This window comes from Ambystoma mexicanum, chromosome 13 (genome assembly GCF_040938575.1).
Source record: "Ambystoma mexicanum isolate Mex_15411 chromosome 13, UKY_AmexF1_1, whole genome shotgun sequence".
In the NCBI taxonomy this organism is placed as follows: Eukaryota; Metazoa; Chordata; class Amphibia; order Caudata; family Ambystomatidae; genus Ambystoma; species Ambystoma mexicanum.
This window is the reverse complement of record NC_090938.1, coordinates 112,972,019-112,988,874: the sequence shown is the minus strand read 5'-3', so window position 1 is coordinate 112,988,874 and position 16,856 is coordinate 112,972,019. Positions and strand designations below refer to the sequence as shown.

The 16,856-nt window shown below is 44.7% G+C and overlaps 1 protein-coding gene across 6 annotated transcripts in view; it reads left to right on the top strand.

Annotated features, from left to right (window-relative positions):
- Window positions 1-16,300, top strand: part of CSDE1 (cold shock domain containing E1) — a 1,384,522-nt gene extending 1,368,222 nt beyond the window's left edge. For 4 of the 6 annotated variants that reach the window (XM_069633408.1, XM_069633407.1, XM_069633409.1 and 1 more), the window contains one exon: window positions 15,901-16,026. In XM_069633408.1, coding sequence (XP_069489509.1) covers window positions 15,901-15,948 — 48 coding nt within the window. In that variant the 3' untranslated portion in view covers window positions 15,949-16,026. Of the gene's footprint in view, window positions 1-15,900 lie in introns of all 6 variants that reach the window. The other 2 variants (XM_069633412.1, XM_069633411.1) reach the window with 1 other exon arrangement.
- Window positions 16,301-16,856: the final 556 nt, after the last annotated feature.

Here is a 16,856-nt window from a genome sequence, read left to right as displayed (position 1 = left end):
TTTGTTTATATGCATTTATAGAAGAGATGTACATGTACCATACTTGGCAATCCTCCCGATTTCGACGGGAGACTCACGATTTTTCAGTGAAAAATAGTTACTTTTCACGTTCTCCTGCCGAAAATACACCTTTGCCCAATGCATTGTTATGAAACAAATGTCTGTCGATTTTTCGGAGGAAGTGTTCCTTCCAGGTGGGTCGGAATGTTGGCATGTATGATGTACTGTGCAAAAAATATTCATACCTGTAGTTTGTGTTCATGCATGTGGATGTGCATCAATCTGCAAGTAGAAATGTTAACTAGTAGCTGCTGTAGGTGCTTTGGAGTCGCAGCGACGTTGTACTCAGTGATCAACAGTACATCTAAAGTGCTGAATTGTGATGATGGAGTTGGCTGTAGCGGTCTTTCATGTGATTGGTGGATGGTTGTGTGACTGCTTAACAGTATCCAATGAGGCAATGGTGCAGAGAGTGAAGTGGAAAGGGTAGAAGGGCTGCCCAGTGTTAAGCGCTTCGTGGCCAACGCGGCTGTTCAGACAGGACATGCCACATCTGGGGCTTCAGAGTATGAAATGGGAGTGTATTTTGAGGCTTAGCCAATCGGGTGTTGAGGTTCTGCTTCGTATTGAGAGAGGCTGTGTAGTGAAGATGGCGGAGGTGGAGAAAGTCAGGGTGGTGGTGCTTGGAGATATGTTTGTGAATGGTTTGGAGCAGTATGCTAAATCTAGGAATATGGCTAACCATTTTGACACAAAAGGAGTGGAGGTGGTGTGGTGCACTGTGCCTGGTTTTAATTTGCAGGCAATGCTAGAGGTTTTTCAGGATATGGCTAGGTATAATAGTCCACATGTAGTTCTGTCAGTGCCCCTACTTTGTTGCAAGATCTGCAAATCTTGGTTCAGGCAGTAATGAAACTATTTCCAAATGTCAAGATTATTTTTCTGGTTTGATACCTAGGCGAATATGGAACAACAGCTCTGTTTTTGTCCTCCGCAAAATGTTGGTAGGTGCTTAATCAAGGCATGTTTGCTTTTATGACTAGAGCTGGCATGTTCTTTTGCAATAATGACATTGACTCTGGTATTGTTGATTCCTTTAAGGAAGATGGCATGTCGTTATCTTTTTTGGGAAATGTCATGCTGTTTTGGAACCGAAGGGCTGCTTTGGAGAAGCAAATGTGAAGATTTTTGGAGGAAAATAAGGAAGGAAAAAAATTTAAAAAAAATTTCTGAAGCATCTGCAAAAAAAAGGCTCTTTTCAGAGCCAACCTCAAAGGGTAAATGGGGCACACTATTTAAATTTGAATTTCCCTGCAATCCGCTTTTCGATGTGTCCGAGGACACCCGCGCTGTCCCACAACACTTCGGACACCAAGAAAAGGCTCAAAGAATTCCATGAAGTATGCAGATCGATAGGGACGTGGTGTGGGACATGTTCATGGGTGAACTTTCCCAGAAAATTACCTTGGATTGCTGAAAAACACTTAGGTGTCCAGGGACCCGGACAGTGTTCGGTATGCTTAGCGCGGGTGCGGTCACATGATCACATCGAGGACACATCAGTGAATGGGACGGCTGTCCGTAGAACACCAAATGCGCAGGGTTGGGTCTAAGCATACGTGTGGGTGTACTACGAACAGTGTTCCAGTCCCCGAACTAATAAAAAAAATGCAACACATGTGCAGCGGAAAGTTGCAGACAGGCACAATGTTCGTAGGGGCAAGGGTGTTCTACGCATGCATGCTGGTGCTCTATGGACCGTGTTCAGGTCCCCAAAGAAAACCAATGTGAGTCACAACTTTGCGGACGGTCTGTGTTCTACGGACATATTTGTTCTGGTTACTGACAATGCGAACAGGGGGAATGTTCTTAGGACACTTTATTTTTTATAGCTATGAACATGCATATGTCTTTAATGTTCTGCGGACACCTCCATTTTGACTACGGCCAATTCTAACAGGTATAGTGTCCTTAGGAAGCCCCCATTTTGGTTAAATAAGGACATCCTGCACAGCCGCACTGTCCGCAGACACCCTAACTGCCTTTAAAAAAAAAAAAATAAGACACACAGGAATATACTAACACACTTAAAATGTTATTATTGTATAACAGTACAAAAATTATGAAAGGGGGAAGCAGAAACTGAACCAAATACAGGGGAATTAGGGGTTTGGACAGGATGGATGGATCGATGGGTGGGGGAGGAAGGAAGGGATAGAAGTCTCATTGTAACGTTTTTCTTGCTGGGGAGGGTTTGGGGGTAGTTGGCTGGGACATGGAGAGGGGGGGGGGGAACAAGTACATGTGGGACAGTGATATTTAATTTTCTTTTATATGGTACTGCACAGTTTTTTATAAGAATGACATTTTTCATTAACAGATCCATTTTTAGCTCCATTCACTGCAGAGGGTTTTGTTCTGTATGGTCTGTTAAAAAAGGTCTTAAGTACACATAAAGTAATGGTTATTAATTGGCTTATATAGAGAAGTGTAGTGTCTACCATTAGTATCACTGTCTTCACTCATTTCATCCCGAGGAACATTTTCTTCCAGCCATTCCAAAGTACTGGACATTTCTGTGTAATATATTTTATTTGAATTGCGCTCGTACACAAGTGTTTCAGAGTGCGACAAGGCAAGGGAGGGCAACAGGGGAGAGCAAAATAACAATCTTACTAGACCCAGTGACATTGAGATTGTGCAAGTGCATGGGAAAGGGGAAAAGTGCATGGAAGGGGGAGAGTGGAAAGTGCATATCGGAGGATAAACGGATGAATAATAAATGCAAATAAAATAGATAATGGAGCAATAAACAGGGGTAGTGCAGCCGGCAAGTGCTGTGTTTACGGCAGCAGAACAGGGTAAGTCTGATAAGTGCATAAAAAGAAGAAAATGGGGGACTGATTCAGTCCCCAGTGCAAGGTGTGGCAGGGTGAGCAGGTAACTGTGCCAAGGGGGGCGGAGGGTGGCCAGATGCACAGTGCCAAGAGTGAGCAGATCAGCAAGGGAGAAGGGGAGCAAAGGCAGATGCGAAGAGGAAGGCCTTGAGGTGCTTCCGGAACCGTAAATGGTTTGCCTCAAGTTTTAGCGTGGCAGGGATGCTGTTGCAGAGGGAGGCCCAGGCCGAAGACGGAGATCTTCCCCCAGCTTGTTTCTTTGAGAAACAACTGACCCTGAGGGAGTTAGAGGAGCGAAGAGCTCAAGAGGGGAGGTATTTGCAGAGGGATAGCTGAAGGTATTTTGGACCTTGGCCTCAGAAAGCCTTGTGGACAATGCAGAGGGTTTTAAATGGAATCCTTGCATCCACTGGGAGCCAATGGAGAGATTTCAGAGCTGCAGAGATACGATCCCAGGGCTTGAGGCCAAGGACAAGTCTCGCAGTCCTGTTCTGGATAAACAAAAATATTAGTTTTAGTGTACCTAATACAGAAAGTGCATAAATATATACGATAAATGTAGTGTACTCACTAGTTTCTTGCTAAGTTTTGTTGTTACTGCCGCGTAGGTGTCCTGTTGATTAGTGCTGTGGAATTTCTCTGGGGGAATTCTGTTGGAGGCATATTTATTGTGTTTTGGTATATTCCACTACGTTGCATATGCTATGTAATTGGACTGTTACTGTCTTATATACAGTTTCACTTCTTCTTTATTATTGAATGTAATTTGTGTGCTGCGTTTTGACCATGTTTAGTGTTTTATTTGGATGATATAACGATGTAAGATACCCCCTGAGAGTTTGGATGATGTTGTCCGAGTCCATCCACGAACAGGTGCATGGTCCCCGGACATCAGACCCACTAGCGCAGGTAGGGGGTTCAGTATGTTGTATGTTATATGTATATAAACTAAGGGCATCCTAGTAAACATTTATCAAATTTACATGAATATATATGTATATTCGGTGAAAAAACTTCTTTACAGGAACGTTCTGGTTAAGTTGTGGTACTAAAAACCTATGAAATTCAGTGGAAAAGGTTTGTTAAAGGGACGTTATGCTTCCAAGTAAAACCGAAAACCCCTGAAATTCGCCAGTTATGGTAAGTTAAGCAACCAGAACTCGCGCCACCACCGTGCACTGCTAAGACTTAACACCCAGGACATCAAAGATGACATCACAAATGTCATCTGTGGAGGGGTTACCTAGTATCCCCTTTGTCTAGTTTCTTATGTAACATTGTGTTACCCTTTCTACAATTAATGGCTGGTGGCAGTAGTTTACTTTTTACTACCATTGTGTTTTTACCGCGGGCTGCATTCGCATTTCTTGTTGGAAAGGTCCTTTTTGATATTTACTTTGCGTGCCAAACCAGGTTTGGTCCCTTTGTCCATTTTTGTCTTCGGCTGGCTTCATGAGTGAAACCCGCCTCTGACTCAAGTATGTCTGGCAGGGGCAGGAAGTGAGGGAGGTGCCCGATACTCCCTGTGCTTAATCCCCTTGGTTACAGGAATGCACCCAAAGCTGATTGGCCGGCTGGCTGTCCTTTGAGGACAACCACCCTGTTGTGTGATTGACACCTAGGCTGGAATGAATGGGAGAAACCTGCATAAAGGGCAAGGCAGAGTCGACCACTGGACGAAGGAATCCAAAGAAGAACTTGGAAGAGATGCCTGCTGCAACTCCTTGACCGTTGGTTTGCCCGGTGAAGCCCTGCTGCTGTGCTGAAGCTCTGAATTCGCCTCAACTAGAGAAGCCCTGCAAGAACGCCCTCTCCCTCCAAAGTAAGCCCGTCTGGACATCCTCTCGAAGCTGGTTGTATTTCAACTGCTGCTGCTGCAACCAAGGTGCCAGGGAGAGGAACACCAGATTGTGTGCTTTGCTTTTAAGTCGGACCCGAGTGCTAGGAAGATCCTCCGGACTTCCCTGATGCAGGACTGACCAAGCCTGAGCTACGTCAACAGAGTGCTGGAGCCAGAAGCAAGCAAAGTCTGAAGTGGTATCCAAGAACCGCTGTGTTGCTACTTGCTGTCAGACGCAAGGAGCTGAAACGCAGAAGAACTGCTGAATTGAAGTTTGCCCATTGCTGCCGCTGACCCTCCCATTGCAGAGCAGGAGTGCCCAGACGTCCTCCCTCTTGTCCCCACGACTGAGGCTCAGGAACAGGGTCTGCAGAGCTGTACAGGAACAGAAACCAGCTGGAACCATTTCGTCTAACCAGGGGTACTGTAAAGTCTAAGAACTTACCTCTTGTGTAGCCTTACTTGCTCTCGGTTGAGACCTGTCTTGGTTACCTTGCAGAGTTGCTAAAGCTCTGCCCCTCACAAGCCTCCCAGCTTGTGGACCTTCAAGTGTTCTATTTTCTACAAACATTTCTAAAAACATTGTGCAAGACTTTTTACCTACCTGCAAAGATCATCTTCAGTTCCCCTTGACATTGTGCAATTAATATTGGCTGTCCTGGCACCCTTAGGGAGTCCTCTTTACCTCTGACTTTGACACTTTCCTGGAGGAAAGGCCAAAGCACAATTTACTCTTCATTGGGAGGTTTTAAAAGTACTTACCTGTTTGTAATTATTTGTTAACCTTTTGTTTCATTCCTCTATTCTATCTTTTGCACCAAACTCTGTATTGCTCTAAATGTGCCAGTGATAAATCAATGTCCACCGTGTCCTAGCTATTTAAGTCAACTGAGGGTGTAGGAAGTGTCTGTGTGCCATCCCCAATGGGTATCCTATAATTTAGAGAAACTGAGTGCGTTTTGAAGTATATTTTAAGTGTTACATGTTTTCCTCCCATTCTGAAGAAGGCTTAAATAACTGTGAAATAAATTAATATTTGTTTTATCAGGAAACCTTGAGTATAAGGGTTTATTTGGATAACTGTATTTTGAAATTCTGTGTCACAACATTACTGCACACATTGACCCCGCTTGAGATCAGCCTGGCTGCTCAGCCACACTACCAACCAGTGTAGTACAGACTTGTATCAAAGGTTGGGTCCCTATTGCCAGGAGGTCATGATTATTGTAGTGCACCCAAACAGTACTGCATACAATCTTGCCTAACAGGGGCATCTCTTCTAAAAAAATAAAAAACATACACTAGCGCTGACGCGCCGTCTAAGAGCTTGTCAACTCCAAAGCTTTTGGCGGAGCCGAAACTTGACGACCCCTACAGGCGCGTCAATCTCCCACCGGAGCTACGCGAGAATCTCACAACTTTTGTTTCGGCTGCGAATAGACCAAGAAGCGCACCCTCTCGGGGAGAGGAGTACTCAGAAGGTCCCCAGCCCCTCTCTAAGATTTTGTCCGATAAGTCCCTTCCTTCTTAGGACCCCTGTCCTCCTGGAGAGCCTTTCACCCCCCCCCTCCCCCCCCCCGACAACTCTGGTTCATCCCTGTGGACCAGAGTGAGGGTTGAGAGCTATATGGACAAACTGTCAGTTTGTAGACTTCTCAGAAAAGTTGATAATCCCGAAGAGACCTAGGGAGGAAGATTCCTGCCCTAGTTTACCAAAGGGCAGAAGCTTTCAAGCCATACTCCACAGGAAGTAGTATTTGAGTTCTCAGAACCTGAAGAGGTCTGGGGATTCCTATGGCCAGTAAGACCATCCTTTTGGGCAGGACACACCTGACCATTGCCCCGATTGGGGTTGGGATCAGCCTGTAGAGGAAGCACCTTGGCTTTCCCCTACTCATACTCCTGACCCATACACCATTGTCTAGATCCTCCCTCCTCACCTCCACAGAGGCAGGCATCGCCTATTGATGATCAGATGGCTTTTAATGCAATCCTGAAAAGGGCTGTAGACATTTCCAAATTGCCATGCAGGAAGCTTAAGACACTGACTTTGAGGACATTCTGAAGGAAACCCTGCCCCCCCCCTCCACAAGTCAGGCAATCCACTTGTTAAATTCCATCAAACGCGTTGCACCTTCTTTGCTGTCCCCTTCCCTTACAAGGGCTGTCAACCTTAGGGTGGATAAACTGTTTCACCCCTCTCATTCTGACCTGTTGTACATCCGAAGGCATGCCACTCCAGATCCCTGGTTGTCATTACTGCCAGGAAGAGTACAGGGGTGCCACTATCTACTGCAGAAGCACCCCCGACAAAAACAGCAAAGAATTGTACGCCATTGCCAAACACATCACCACTTCAGAAGCATATTCAACACAAATTGCTTCAATGCTTTTTCAGAGTTATAGTGATGTGCAGTGGAACCTTGTTAGACAAAGTTTGTATGCAGTACCCTCTGAGACCACTACACACAACTAGGACTACAGGTGTAAGCAAAACCAACCTTTGGTATAAGTCTGTACCACACCGTTTTTGGTAGTGAGCTGAGCAGCCAGGCTCATCTCAAGAGGGAATGTGAGCTTGTAAGGATGTTACACAGAGCTCTAGAATGACAAGCATTCAGATAGACACGTATACTCAAGGTTTGTTGGTAAAACACTTCTTAATTTATTACATGATCATTCATAAAGCATTCACTAAATAAGGCAACCAATATCACACAAATTATACAACAATTCTGATTACTAAACAGTTGAGCTCCCTTGAAGTAGGAGCCAAAAAGCATTGAAGTAGGAGCAAAAAGGCATAAATTAATAAAACGAATATTAGTTACTCTAAAACAGTGCAAATAGTTTGTCACCAGAGGAGTTGATTCAATTCCATAGGTAGGCCAAAGTCAATGGGCTAGTGTCTTGTATACGTAAAAACGGTTCTGGTATTTAAAATGGAAAAGGTTTTGCCACGGTTCTTAGAAGTAGTTTGCGGAAGAAAGGTTTGTATGTCTGGTCACAAGCTGACTAGGCCTGCAAGTTGCCAAAGTTTCCCAGAACTTTCACGGTGAGAGGTAAGTTCTCTAGGTCAGGTTTTCACAGTACCTTATATTGAAGAAAAAGATGCAGCTGAAGACTTCTGTTCCTGGCAGTTCCTGCAGATCGCGCTGTTCCTGAGCCTCAGTAGTAGGGACAAGAGGGAGGACGTTGAGGGGGGCGGGGGGGGTCTCATGCACTGCACAGGGTCTGGTCACAAAGCTGTCAAATTGGCAAATCTTCGATTCCGGTTGCTGTTTCTTCAAGCACACAAGCTGGTGTCCTTCTCCCTGGTTAATCCTAACCAGCTCGGAGAACGGTATCCAGGTGGCTTACGAGTTGATTGGTCCCACAAACTCAAAGGAAGAAGTCGTCCTTGAAGGGGCTTCTCTTTCAAGATGAACGTGGAGATTCGGACCTGCAGCAGGGCTCTACCGGGCAAACCAACGGTCCAATAGTTGCAGCAGCGGTCCTCTTCCAGCTCATCTTCGGTTCTTTCGTTCCAGTGGTCGACTCTGCCTTCCAAGCCAAGAGACTCGCCTTTTAAAGGTTTCTCGCATTCATTCCAGCCTAGCTGCCACTCACCCAGCTGGGTGGCTGTCCTTGCTGGACAGTCAGCCAGCCAGGCAGTCAAGACCGAGTGCGTTTTGGTCTCCTAGGAGACGAAGCACGGAGTTTCTGGCACCTCCCTCACTTCCTGCCCACCCCAGACACTTGGACGCCAGAGACGGTCTTCAATCCTGAAGCCCGCCAAAGGCATAAAAACAAAGGGACCAGACCTAGTTTGGCGCGCAGAGACAAACACTAGAAGGACCTTTCCAAAAAGATATTTCGAAAAAAGACCCGGGACCTGTTTAAACGAAGGGGCTTTTAAGGCGCCATATTGAAAAACATGGCCCCCGCGATTTTTAGCTACCAGTATTCGCCGTCGGGAAAAATCATGGTAGTTCCTTTTGTAAAACCACTGCCACTAGCCATTTCGATAGGAAAGGGTAGCATTTGAGTGCTACATGAGTTTCTAGACATGGGGGATACTAGGTAACGCCTCCAGCACCCTGTTGTAAAATATTGTGTGCTGGGTCTATGAATTTAAAAAGACTAGTAAAGTAAATTTAACTTTACATTCTCTGGGAAACCGTTTATCCCAGTGAAGGTGTTTAAACCTTGGGACAGCCTAAAAAGGCTCCCCTGTGTCCTTGCACTGAGGGTGCTGTGTAACACACATGACAAGTTGATGCCTAATGGAGTTATCTAAAACTCCATAATCAAAGAACACAAGAGTAAAGCGCACATCAAAATACATGAGTGGGGGGGAAAAAGGCTCACACTCTCTCCAGGTAAAAAAAATCAAGTCCTGCTTCAGGAAGGCCTCCAAGATATCCCTGAACAGGTGCGATCACGCCTACTGGCGATTGTCTCCTAAGGAAAACAAGTTACCCACAACATCCTAAAGAATACATTGGATACAGCAGAGACAAGGGGCGAACTCTGGCCCAAAGCACTCTTCTCAAAAGGCACCCCTGGCTTAAGAACTCGGGGTTTGAGTCGGAGACACAGGCTTCCTTAATAAAGAAACCCATGGAAGACACACATTTCTTTGGCAAGGCTGTGGCTGATGCCTTGAAGAAGGAGAAAAAAAGAGCATAAGTCTCTTAAGATCACTGCTAGACCTTAACAACGGGGAGGAAACTCTCGCCGGTCCTTTCGTGTCAGTGTTTTGCCCCGATCTCCACACAACCAGTATGGCACAGGAGGTACCCTATGGTCCTCCGGACAAGGCGCAGCTGGCACCAGCCAATACCAGCAGAGGGGACAACGAAGAGGCAAAGCTAGGGACAGAAACTCCACCCCAAGAGGCTCCCTGGCCTTCAATCCAAAATGACTTGCCTGTCCGGGTCCCCTCCCATGCCTCCCCAGTCGGGGGATGTTTCAAATCTTTTCTTCACGCATGGGAGGGGGTCACTTCAGACCAATGGGTGCTCAAAACAGTCGCCCGCGATTATTGTATCGAGTTTCACCAGCCACCTCGAGACCATCCACCAAGAAGCAGATGCCTTCTCGCCAGCACACCTGCAGATTCTGCTGGAAGAAGTGAAGATCATTCAGGAAAAGGACGCCATAGAAGCCGCCCCCGTTCATCAGGTAAACAAAGGTATTTATTCAGTGTGCTCACCTTGCGCCCTGTGTTAAACCTGCGCCCAGCGAACACATTTTTCAAGCCACAAAAGCTCAGAATTACAACATTGCAGGAAGTAATCCCTCTGACACAGGGGGATTAAATGGCAACACTATATATGAAATATGTATACTTTCATATTTCAATGCTTTCAGCGCACAGAAAGCACCTACTAAGGTTCATGATCGAGAACATGCACCATCAGTTGAAGGATCTCCCCTTCGGCATTGCCTCAGCCCCAAGGGTGTTTATGAAGGTACTGGCGGTAGTAGCAGACTATGCAGGCAGGCCATTCCAGTCTATCCTTCGACGAATGGCTAATAACCGGGGATTCGTACAGAACATGCCTATCAAATATCCAGAAGACAGTAAATCTCTTCAGTCTGGGATTCAGCCTAGACCCGAGCTGTTGAAAACATGCTTTTCCAGATCCCTCACTATGTAGCCAATCGCAAGGTGACCGTACGCAAAACCAAGGCGAGATTTAGGGATGTAGGTGCAACTACTCACGGGTGCAGGAACACCTTTTAGCCTCTTCTGAATCCCCACCTGATGGAGAGAGCAAAAAGATGTATGCTCTAGTGGAGAAAATGGCTACATCGGCAGCAAATGAAACTAGAATTGTCAATATCCCTGCCCTCATTGCTAGTTTTAAAAGGATGTACTGGGCCCAAACACTTTTAATTCTAGCAGAGGGCAAACAGTCTGCTAATGCATTACTTAGAAATGCACTGGACTCACCAAAGACTTCAGGTAGACTAGTGGCCAAGGGAACTCTAGCCAAGTGACTTGCTTGTTATAGGGATCTGGTTTTAAACCAGAAACTCAAACCACCCTCCTAAACATGGCAATTGAGGACACTATTTTGGTTTGGTAAGGAAGTTGACCCCCTGGAAGAAGCCAAGGAGCAGCATCAGACTCTAAAGACATTGAGGCACATTACACCTAAATCCTTCAAATAAATGGGTTTTCCCACTAATCAATGGGAATTTCATTCACAGTATCCTGGAAAAACAGCTTTGTAAACCACCTAGGCATCAGGCTTGGGGTCAAGTATTTGGTTTGCAAACCAAGGCCAACAGAGAGCAACACCCTCTGGTTTTCAAAGGTCATATAGGAGAGCAAGAGGCCAATTAAGGAGCGGCCAAGCCTCAAAGCAATGACACCCTAGTTCACGTTCCCTTCCATGTAATCCCAGTAGTCGGTCGGATAGAATCATATAACCATGCTGATGGGGATATAGTCAGGCAAATGGCTTTTGTCAACCATCCGGAAGGAGTATTGTATTGAATTCAGAGAAACTGCGCAATATAGCCCCAAAGAACAGAGTGCTGCTTCAGCATGTACAAATCCTGCAAGCAGAGATTCAGACCCTGCTAAAAGAGGCAATGGAACTGAGACCACAATCGCAGGTAAACCAGGGTATTTATTCTGTGTACTTCCTTGTTCCAAAGAAAGACAAAACAAAAAGACTCATGTTCGATCGAAGAGCCAGCACGTATCTCAAGCCCCAAAAGTTCACAATGACAACCTTGCAGGGAGTCATTACACTTTTTAAAAAGGGTGAATTTCTTGAAACATTGGATATGAAGGATTGCATACTTTCATATTTCAGTGCTGCCAGCACATGGAAAGTACATTAAGTTTAGAACTAGTTCCTCTTCACTATCAATTCAAAGTCCTTCTCTCCAGGAATGCATCACCCGGCTATCATAGTGGCACACCTTCATAGGGGCGGCATTCCATTGTATCCTTATTAGGACGGCTGGTTATTAATGAGGGAAACCCATCTCTATGCCACAAAAATACCCAGATAACTATCAATCTCTTACATTGGCTGTGATTCTCAATCCACGAAAAAGTCTAATCCCCAGCTAACAAAAACGGTGACTAGGGGTCGTAATCGATACAAAAGCAACTCTAATGTTCCCCTCCAAGAGGATTCAAAACTTGCTAAAACAGGTCCCCTTTTACATTGCTGGTCTGCAGATCAGTCAGGAAGGCATGTGTCTGCTCGACATAATGGCGTCTTTTATCTTCAAGCCACGCAACAAATTAAATATGCCTCCAGTACAGGTTTGGTTAACGAAACAGTGGTCTACAGCAGGGGGGGATTGGAACAATCTGGTGGAAGTTTCTCACACTAGTGCTGGCCATAAAATATTAGACAAAGGAAAACCTCTGGTTGAGAAACATTTTTCCCCCATTAACAGGAGTCACTGACAGGGTAAGCCCATTGTCTATACCTCACGGTCCAGGAAACCTGCTCTCTCCAACTGTTTGCGGCCCATAAACGTTCTAGAACTCCTAGCAGTATACAGAGCACTACATGCTTTCAACATCTAAAGGGGAAACCTGTACTGCTCACAACACAGCCGAACTGCCATGTGTTACATCAACAAACAGGGCAGGAAACATTTCTGCAAGCTACCCATACTCGCTCAGAAAATTTGGAGGTGCCGTCTCCACAGACAGATAGATCTCAAAGCACAACACGTTCCAGGGGAATACAAGAGTCTTGCAGACACTTTTAGCAGAGCCCAATCGTTGGAGCACAAGTGCGAATTCCATCAAAATATCATCAAGCACATTCTCACTCTCTGGAGGCAGCCAGTAATAGACCATTTCATGACAGCAGAAAATTTGAAAATCCCACACTATGCCTCTAGATACCCACATAAAGGGTCCTTGTGGAATGGTACTATGGATCAATTGGTCGGGATATATGCCCCCCCACGCCCAAAACAGTGATCCACAAAATTCACCAGGGCAGTTGACTATTCGTGTTGCACCAATGTGGGCATGACCGACATGGTACTGCCACCGCCTAAAAATGTATTTGTCCACCAACACCCACTCAACAGGGTCCAAGTCAAATTTTATACCCTCAACCTCATGCAACCAACTTAGCTAAGCTCCTGAAATCATGGAGTTTGGAAACATTAATTTAACAGACGGCTGCATGGGCATTTTAAAGGAAGCGCGTAAACTCACAATAGGCATTGCTACTTTAATAACTGCAGAGGTTGTCGTGTGGTGTACAAAGTCCAACATCAATCCTATTGACTGTTCACCATTACATATTCTGCACTGCCTCTTACATTTACTAGACTCTGGGACTAGTATTGTATTGTTTAGTCATCTGATAGTGCTGTCTGCCTACACAACATCTCAACAGTCTCCTGGTGGAGAATTCTTTGTCAAAGCCTTCATGGAAGGAGTAAAACATTTACACTCCCCAGTTGCTAACCTGCCACCAGGTTGGGATCTAAATGTGGTACTAAGCCAGCTCATGGGACCACAATTTGAGCCATTGCACAAAGCATCCCTTAAAGACCTCCCTTATAAAGTCACTTTTCGGGTAGCCCTTACAACTATTTGTAGAATTAGCAAGCATCAAGCTTTAACAGTAACTGAGCCTTTTGTTACAGTACATACGAATAAGATGGTCTTAAGAGCGCGCCCACGCTTTTCAACAAAATGCATATCTACATTTCATGGCAATCTATCCATTGAATTATCAGCTTTCTTTCAAATATCAAGGGGTACCTTAATAAAAACAAAGCTTCTCAGAAAGACTGATCTGTTCTTTGTATCCTTAGCAGCCTGAGGAGTGTTGGGGAGAATTCTCATATGTGCCAATTCCCTTCATGTTAGAGACCCCCAGCAACTTTACTGGATTTTGAGGACTTTTTTTCCTGGAAACAGTGTGAGCCTTTTTCCTCACTCTTTCGTGTATTTTGATCTGTGTTTTACACCTGTGTTCTTTGATTATGGAGTTTTAGATCACTCCATAGGCATTATCTTTTCATGTGTTACACAGCAACCCTCATTGCAGTGACACAGGGATGTCTTTTAGACTTCCAAAGGTTGTAAATACCTTCTCTGGGATAAACTGTTTCCCAGAGAATGTAAAGTGAAATAGACTTTGCTAGTCTTTCCAAATGTCTAGACCCAGCACACACCATCTTGCAATGGAGTGCTGGAGGGGTTACCTAGTATCCCCTATGTCTAAATGCTCACGTAGCAGTCAAGTGCTAGCCTTTCCTATTGAAAAGGCTGGTGGCAGTGGTTTTAGAACAAACTACCATGATTTTTCCCGACCGCGAACATCGATGGCTAAAAATCGCCCTAAGCCCCATTGTTTAAACAGGCCCTGGTCTTCTTTTTTCGCCGTTTCTTATTTGGAAAGGTCCTTCTAGAGTTTCTCTGCGCGCCAAACCAGGTTTGGTCCCTTTATTCGTATGCCTTTGGCGGGCTTCAGGACTTGAGACCTCCTCTGGCGTCTGAGTGTCTGGGGTGGGCAGGAAGTGAGGGAGGTGCCGAAACTCCCTGTGCTTAGTCTCCTAGGAGACCCAAATGCACTCTGGCGTGATTGGCTGGCTGGCCGACTGTCTGGCAAGGACAGCCACCCTGCCGGGTGAGTGGCAGCCAGGCTGGAATGAATGGGAGAAACCCGTTTAAAAGGCGAGCCTCTTGGCTTCGAAGGCAGAGTCGACCACTGGAACTAAAGAACCGAAGATGAGCTAGAAGAGGACGGCTGCTGCAACTCCTGGACCGTTGGTTTGTGAAGCCCTTCTGCAGGTCCGAATTGCCAAGTTCATCTCAACGGAGAAGCCCCTTCAAGGACAACTTCTTCCTTTGAGTTGGTGGGACCAATCAACTCGTCAACCACCTGGATACCGTTCTCAGGGCTGGTTAGGATTAACCAGGGAGAGGGATACTAGCTTGTGCGCTTGGATCTACAGCTACTGGAACTGAAGTGACTCCATCTTGTTTGCTTTTTCAACGATCCCGTGCAGTGCAGGAGTCTCCCGACATCCTCCCTCTTGTCCCCGCGACTGAGGCTCGAGAACAGTGAGATCTGCAGGATCTGCCAGGAACCAACGTCTTCAGCTGCATTTTGTTCTTCATATTAAGGTACTGTGCCAACCCGATTGAGAGAATGCCACTCTTGCGGTGAAAGTTCGTGAAACTTTCCCAACTTGCAGGCCTAATCAGCTTGTGACGACGATTCGTTTTCGCCTACTACTTTCGAGAACTTTTGCAGAGACTTTACCGTTTGATACCTTAACTGCTCTTTCCTATCCAGAACACTAGCCCATTGACGACTTTGGCCTGGCCTATTGACTTGATTTGAACTCTTCTGGTGAACTGAAACTATTTGCACTATCAAGTATATGTGATCTATTCTACTAACCTTGTTCCTTTTGCTCACTTCTAAGTAACTGAACTGCCATGTGTCTCCTATTTCAGGGGAGTTCAAACTATCTCAATCTTAGTTTTGTATTGAAGTGTATTGGTATATAATAAGTTGCCTCCTTCTAGTGAAATGTTTTCTAAATGATTGTGTAATACATTACTAAGTGTTTCACCAAGAAACCTTGAGTAGAAGTGTCTACTTGAACCACTGTGATTGAAAGTCCTCTGTGTAATTACTTGTACTGCTCACATTCACTCTTGAGATGAGCATGGCTGCTCGGCTCGTTACCAAAAACTGTGTGGTACAGACTTATACTAAACGTTGGTTTGGCGAACACCTGTATTCCTAATTGTGTGTGGTGTTCCCAGAGGGTATTGCATGCAATTCTGCCTAACACTCTACAGCTACGTAAAATTCATTCTCTCTTCAGGAAGCAATTGAAAATGTATTTGTTCAAGTAATTCAACTGCTATAGGTAAATTGCTGTTTATTCAACTATAATCCCTCCTGCACCTCACTGCCAAGCTCCCTCTTAGGATATGCATGGTATAAATATAAAATACAAATCATAGGTAGACATCTATTGGTTGGTGCAACCATCAAAGTTTGATTGCTGCCATCAAAGAATATTACCAAAGGTAAGTAATTTGTTTCACTGCCCACATTAAATGCTAATAATTACATTGGCAAAATGTTCTATTTATAATCCTTTGGTGTTCTTGAGAGTTGTTTTTCATAAAAACAGTTGTATCTTTTACAGGGATTTGGCATCGAGAGAAAGATCCGTCAAGCTGGAGTTATTGACTAACATCTACAAAGCACATTACCTAATCAAGTACGATCAATCGAGGGCGGTCTGAAGAGGAAGAAACATCAGCCTACTTAGCCCTCAAATTCTGAAAAAACTTATTCTGTGTAACTATTACACCAGTTTTAACACCTTCCATGTTATGTTTAAAGACGGAAATTGAAGAAACAATTTTTTTAAAGAAATTATGCACAGTTGCTGGTGGAGAGTTTAAAGTGAAAGCCTTATAGTATCAACATTTTTAGAAGCTTTATTTGAATGGTGCATCCTACGCAACTGATATCTGCAAATCTTTGCCTATGTAAATCAAAAACAGTTGTATTATAATAAACCCTATGAAATTCTGCACTTACAGGTGTGTAGTCCACCTTAATTCTGACATTGTTTTATGCCTTTGCTTTCTGTATTTTTCTCCAGTAACACTTTTTTGTTGTGCATTATGCGTTGAGGACCATGTAATGGGGTGTTGAATGCATAGCTTATGTATGTGTCCATATATAAATAATATATAAATGTGTATATATTTATATTATCTACATATACATAAATGTATTGCTACTTGGAACTCAATTCCTTAATCAGTTGGTACGACGTTCATTCATCACCCGTTTATTTTTCGTGAGTTTTTTGCTGACAAAGTTCGACCAAAAAAAACTCATCGGAAAATAGGGGGTTGGGGGTAGGGGTGGAAGGATAGGGAATAAATGCAAGGGAAGGAGGAGCTTGGGGGAGGGGGTAACCCCCGCCCTCCAAATTTAAATTCTGAGGTTTTTTCGGCTAAAATATTTCAGCGGGAAAAAAACAGGGATGAATGAACATGGAACCACATCAGTTAATGGCCAAATGTTAGACTGTTTTCCAAGCTCGAATTTAGCCTTATGAACTTTGATGAAGTTACATTGAGCGAG